The sequence below is a fragment of the Antrostomus carolinensis genome, unplaced genomic scaffold (assembly GCF_000700745.2).
Source record: "Antrostomus carolinensis isolate BGI_N321 unplaced genomic scaffold, ASM70074v2 scaffold14878, whole genome shotgun sequence".
Lineage (NCBI taxonomy): Eukaryota > Metazoa > Chordata > Aves > Caprimulgiformes > Caprimulgidae > Antrostomus > Antrostomus carolinensis.
In genome coordinates this window covers 29,885-35,855 of record NW_010332402.1, presented here as the reverse complement: position 1 = coordinate 35,855, position 5,971 = coordinate 29,885, and the positions used below count along the sequence as shown (strand labels likewise).

The following is a 5,971-nucleotide window of genomic DNA, read 5'->3' as shown; positions in this document are numbered from 1 at the left end:
AATGCTTTCTTGGCCTCCTCCAAGACTCTTTTCTTAGTGGCAAGATCCATCTCAAGGGCATTCATGCGGGAGCGATAGAGCTGCTTGAACTTGGTGGCATTGGAGACTCCATCAAAGGTGAAGAAAGTCAGCCCTTCTCCAGTGCTGGGCAGCTGGAGGGCCTTTTGGGCAATTTTCTTCAACACCTGCCCCCCAGACAGGTCTCCCAGATACCGAGTGTAGGCATGGGCTACCAGGAGCTCTGGGTGGTTCTTGCCTACATAGTGGAGCCTCTCAACATATTTCTGAGTAGCTTCAGGACATGGGATCTCTTCCCTCCAGTTGCTGCCATAGAAGTACTCCAAGTCTTCTTCCAGGGCAGCTTTCCGGTGCAGCTCCGCCGGAAAATACACAGGGGCATAAACTGGGTTGTCCTTGTTACGTTCAATTTCTTCCTCCAGAGCAGAGTAGATGAAGTACAAGGACGCCGTAACCAGCTGGAAGAGAAGGAAGAGGATGAGCTACAGGTGCATCTCTCTGTCGTCTTCAGGTTTTGGGGACAAATCCTACTAACAAAAAAGTTACTCATGGGCACACCCAGTGTGAGGCATGCACATCTGTGATGCTGTAGGTTTCCCATGTGGAAAAGAGAGTTGCAAGGTGCAGTGAGACACCGTTTAGCCCTTCCCCTTCTGCTTGGGGCAGCATCAGGTAAGACCTAAGCCCTTTCCAGCAGATATTGATCTTACTTGCCCTTAAAAGCTGCTGCCTTCACCTTCAAATTAAAGGTCTTGCAGCTTGATGTAATGGAAACTGGAGCCCTGTTAAATCATGCCAGGTCTATTCTCCTCATTCCATCAGGCAATAGAAAGGGTATTCCCAAAGGTATATTTTTCTGGTAAAATGTTCAAATCTGAATGCTTCAAGATGTGGCTTCCCTTTGTGGGGCCTTGTGAGATGGTGACACACCCTGTTTATTTTTAAACATATTTGAGGCACCACCACTCTCCTCATTCAGACTTGCAAGTGAGGTTGCCTTCTTGGTTGCCCCGAGGAGACAAGATAAAAGGGGACTGGAAGCACAGGCTGCCTCTGAAAGATGCCTTTGTGAAGGAGCGCCGCGAGGCTGTGTGTTCTCCTATTTATTTTGAAACCATTGTTATTGTTGTTTTTTCCCAGCTTACGCGATACTTTCTCCTATCTGCCAGCTTTTCCATGTGGTGTAAGACAATCTAGCTGTGTTCTTTCCTTCCCCAGGCATTCTGTTTTCAGAGGCTGTATACATATTTACACCTACACCACCTCTTTCTTACACTGGAATCCCTTATCAACAGCATGAAGGTGTTGCACTACAGGTGAATCAGGATTTGGGGAGGGGGGCGGGCGTGGATTATGCTGGTGACAGGAGAGAAAGCAGTTTACTCTGTCACAAAGCAATCAGTTCTGCAGCAAAGAGTTGCCCTTTCAACTTCTCCCCACTGTGCCAGCAAATAGGACTTTGATAAGCACACGGGCAGTGGCTTAGTTGTGGAAACAAATACTCAGATTGTGGGGAGTCATGTGTCAGGGCAGATATATAGGTCTGCCAGGAGAGTAAACAAAAATAGAGGTTTTTAAACAATAACCTGTTATCCAGTTTACTGGAAAAGAAACAAAATACAGGAACATTGCCTAACAAATTAAGAAAATATAACTTGACTAGTTGTTTTCAGAGGCAGGTAGTGGTTTAGTGGGAAACGTGGCTTTTGAAAACTGTCATTACTTTTTTAATATCTTGTTCACCTGACAGCATGTAAATATCTTCTAAGAGACTGAGCTGTATCCTTGAAGGCCTGACTTTTTGTGTTATTGCCAGCCTGTCTCGAAGTTCACTACCTAACCAATGCTGCATTTCTCACAGCGGGAAGTCAGCACCTGACATTAAACTTATGCTTGACTGAGTATACTGAATACTACCTGTCAGAAATAAGTAGTCTTTTTCCTACTCTTGTGGATTTATTTACCAAGGAACAATTCAACAACAAAGTAATTAAACCACAGGTTGGATCACTAGCTGCTATTTGCAAGTTCATGCGTCACATCCTATAGCCTCCCAGGAATTTCTGGCCCAGGTGTGTGCTTTGTTTTTGATCATGGCTTTGTTATGTGGCTCAGATCCCAGGAATCATGTAACTTGCCAGGTTAGATGCAGACTAATATCTGCAAATGTTTCTCTTTTATCTTAAGGAAAGCAACAGGCTCCTACCTGTTAGCAGCAGACATGGCTTGCTCAAACTCAGTCTGCCTTTGAGTTCTTGTTCACAATTTCAGCTCTGGTATAACCCAAGTGACAACTGAGACATTGCAAAGTTCAGTGCCAGAGATGATCCCAAATCCTCACTTTCTTGCTATTCTGTCCTTATTTCTAGGTGTAGCTGCTTAAAGTGCTGCAAAGTTAGTATTCTCCCTCTTTTTGATATTTCAGCCACTCAGTATCTGCACATAGTTGTATCTCCATTAACTATCATTGCCAATAATTAAAGTGCAGGCATTTATGAAGGAAGAGAAAAGCAATTGCATTAATCCCATCAACTGCTCTGTCTTTTCATCCATCCTGTTTCAGCTTGGCTGCCCATCCCGATATGCGCTGTCCTGCCCTGCCCTGCCCTGCCTTCTGCAAGAGGAGCCAGTAAGATCTTAGGGTGCTGGAGTTTGATGAAGTGCATGCTTTGCTCAGGAGATGCTGATCCCAGGCAGCTGTAATGCAAAGCACCTCCTTCCTTGCGCCATCCCCCTCCTCCCTCTTTAGTCCCCCACACAGCCCTCCAATCTAACAATGTATTTCCTGGCAATGAAATTCCATCCCCAAGCAAAGCTGCTACAACGTACCTTAAACTCGTGGAGTGACACCTGCCCCTTCTGGAAATTCTTCATGAATGGCGTGTTCTCTGCTTGCTCGTGCACTTCCTTGGTGGCTTCCTTCATCAGTTCTGAGAGGTCCTTGGACATGCTGGGGAAGAGCAGCAAAACAGATGTCAGTGTTGTCACTCTCCTCTGGCAAAATGGATCTTAGCTCTCTAGGAAAAAAGGGGTAGCCTGGGATGGCAGGAAAAGGAGCAGAGCTTTCCTAAGAGCCACGGATGGGACAGGGGAGCACCAGCATCCCAAACGCTGTCCAGAGCAGGGGAGACTGACAGACTCCCTGCAGAGGTGAAAGCAGCAGCGTGCTATTCCCCACAGAGCAGAAACCGGAACAGCATGCCTAAAAGCAAGGGGAGAAGCACAATACTCTTCCGGCAAACAATTTCCCTCTCGTTCCCGTCCCGCTCTCACCTTTCAGAGCTATGTGTCTGGAAGGTTTCCATGTTTTTCCACTTCGTTTCTCTCCTCCGCCTCCCTGTTGTTTTTTTCTTGCTTGTGCTTTTCCTTCCCTTCTGCTCCCAGGACAGTGAAGCCTCTGAGCTGCACAGCCCGGCTCCCTCATCCAGTTTTATACTGCCAGGCCACGTGAGCAGCCAAACGCTGACCTCAGTGTGAGCACAAACTTCTTGCAACACAACTGCACTTCCCTTCCCAGCCTGGCTGTCACCCCCTCCTCGCCTGCAGCCCCAAGGGACCAGAAGGAAGTCACCTGATCCAGCTTGACAACTAAGCACAAACAAGAGGATGTCCAGCAACTTCTCCTTCAAGGCTGCCTGGCTCTGTAACCCTTTCAGCGCAGTGCTCATGGCAGGCAGAGCCCAAGTGTGCACCAAGTGGTGCTCATTGTGCTGGGCACAGTGGGGTTGGACAAGGGGAGGTGGATTTACAGGGCCAGTGCCTGGGGCAGGGTGGGCAGCCTCCTCTCCCTACACCCCAGGCTGCACCCTGCCTGGAGAGCTAAGACAACACCCATCCTCATCTGCCCTGGTATGTATATACCCTAGCAGTTATAAATGTCTGATTTCCCTTGACTATGCACATCTTCAGAGAGTCTCTTGTGTAACGTGGTACTTGTGGGCCATGGGATGGGGAGCTCAGCACTACAGGTTAGGACCATACCCCCCTCCCAGCAGGGAGCACAAGCAGGGACCCTGGGCACCCATGGTAATCCGGTTGCTGTGGCATATGAATGCACCAGCTCTGGTCTGCAAGCGCCAGAACTGCCCTTGCACCCTGCTAGGCACTGGGGAACAAACCCTGTCTCTGTGCACAGAGCCAGCACAGGTGTGCCTGCACTGATGCACAGAGAAATCCTTTCCATGCTCCCTTGTGCATGGAAAAAAACAGTCAGACTGTGTGTGGCAACTGGCCCCTGCTGTTTCCACAGCTGTGTGCAGGGCAATTTAGGAGAATAGCAGTCCATGTCCTGGATGCCCAGAAGGCTGAAGTAGCTGGTGCACTAAAAAGATGTGATACAAGACTTGGGGGAAACTGAGGAAGTCTAAAGAGACTTTAAAAGGCAAATAATTTATCTGATTTGGGAGAAGAGAATTGGAAAAGTTGCTTCTGCCAGTAGATGGCTGGTCTGCTGTTTGGTGAAGTGGTCAATGAGGCAGCCAACAGATGCAGCAGAGCCCTTCTTTTCTAACTGTAGTTGTGCTGGAAGGAAGGCTAGCCAGGGTAGACAGCTCAACCCAAAGAGCAGGGCACTTACAGCCACCGTTCCCCTGCTGCTATGGGGGGGAGAAAGCCCCGTGCTGCAGTCCTGTGCGGGGTGGGAGGGAGGCAGAGCCTGGGGAGGAGGGGGAAGGACTGTGGCATCGTCTGTCCCCCTGTAGTGAATCCACTCTGGGGCTTTCTGGTGGGTGCTGCCATCCCAGCTGTGTGCCTCACCTGGCTCCCTGTCACTGCACCCACACCTGGCCACAGCTGGGTTTGGTGCTGTAGGTGAGAAAGATGTCCTGGAGGAAACATGCTTCCATGCTTGTTTTTCCACTTGGGCAGACATCTGGTGTGCGGTGCAGCCTCAGGAAGGATTACTCAGCGCTTCCACCCTGACTCAGCCAGACTTTTCCTGTCTTGCTTTGTCTTTTAAAGCAACAGTGCCTACTAGCAAAAGCTGTCACGTTCCACTCCTACCCCCGTGCCATCGCAGGCAACTTGCTGCTAGCTTGCTTAGTTTTCTGTAAGGTAAAATAAATGTGTTGGGATGTGTGAATCTTTGAAGCGAGTGTGGCAAAGCCACAAACATCGCCTGAGGGAGGGCTCCTGTGCGGAGCCCGTGGGAGCACAAGGCTGCATGGCCAGTCCCTCCTGAAAACATTGATGCCATTTTGCTTCAGGGATGTCCCCAAAATGAATATTTCCCTTTGGCATTGCTCTTTAAATCTCACATTCTCTGTCCTTTTCAGTGAGTCCCATTCCCATAAAGGAAGCTGGAGCACAGATTGAACCTGTGGTTCCAGTGGAGGGAAGCAGGTAATATATGAGAATATGAAAATTAATAATATTATTAATTTTATGAAGTAATGTTAAAAACCCCCAACCCTCAAGCTCTGCCCCTCCTTTCACCTCTGTTCTGCAGCTCCGGTAATGCAGCCAGTTCCTCCCGAAGGACTTTCTGGTTGCTTTCAGGCCAGTGATTTTGTCCCTTGCCTGCCTGTCTAATTCCAAGAGATTGCATGCTTGGAGGCACTCAAAAGGATGTATCCAAAAGGTCCTCCTCCTTTTTCATATAGGGTTGAGGTAGATGTAGATGTGAGACTTGGGGGAAGCGAGAGAGGATGTCTAGTCATGTCACTGCCATTTCAGGTATGATACTTCCTCCCTGGCTCAGAACCACATTGCTCCAAGACATGGAGCCAGTGTACCTCCTTCTGGATCCTTGGGACAAGAGATAAGGCCCCTACTGCAGCTCACCTCCACTGTGAGCTTTGCCATAGGTGTAGGCAGGCAAGCCATGCCCCATAACTGGTTTGTGCCATCTGGTCTCTGGTGGATCAGGGTTACTTGAGTCAGACCAGCTGTGAGAGGAGGCCCAGCAATCCAGAAAGGCCCAAATGCCCCACAGCAAGGTGGAAGGAGAACTGAA

The 5,971-nt window shown here is 49.0% G+C and overlaps 1 protein-coding gene across 2 annotated transcripts in view; it reads right to left on the bottom strand.

Moving 5' to 3' along the window:
* Positions 1-3,325, bottom strand: part of HMOX1 (heme oxygenase 1) — a 6,354-nt gene extending 3,029 nt beyond the window's left edge. For both annotated transcript variants that reach the window (XM_010173512.2, XM_010173513.2), the window contains exons 1-3: positions 3,292-3,325; positions 2,848-2,968; positions 1-476 (exon numbers count right to left, since the gene is read on the bottom strand). The exon at positions 1-476 ends at the window's left edge or, in 1 of these variants, runs on beyond it. In XM_010173512.2, the coding sequence (XP_010171814.1) occupies positions 1-476; positions 2,848-2,968; positions 3,292-3,323 (629 nt within the window). In that variant the 5' untranslated portion in view covers positions 3,324-3,325. The remainder of the gene's footprint in view (positions 477-2,847; positions 2,969-3,291) is intronic.
* Between the last annotated feature and the right edge of the window lie 2,646 nt (positions 3,326-5,971).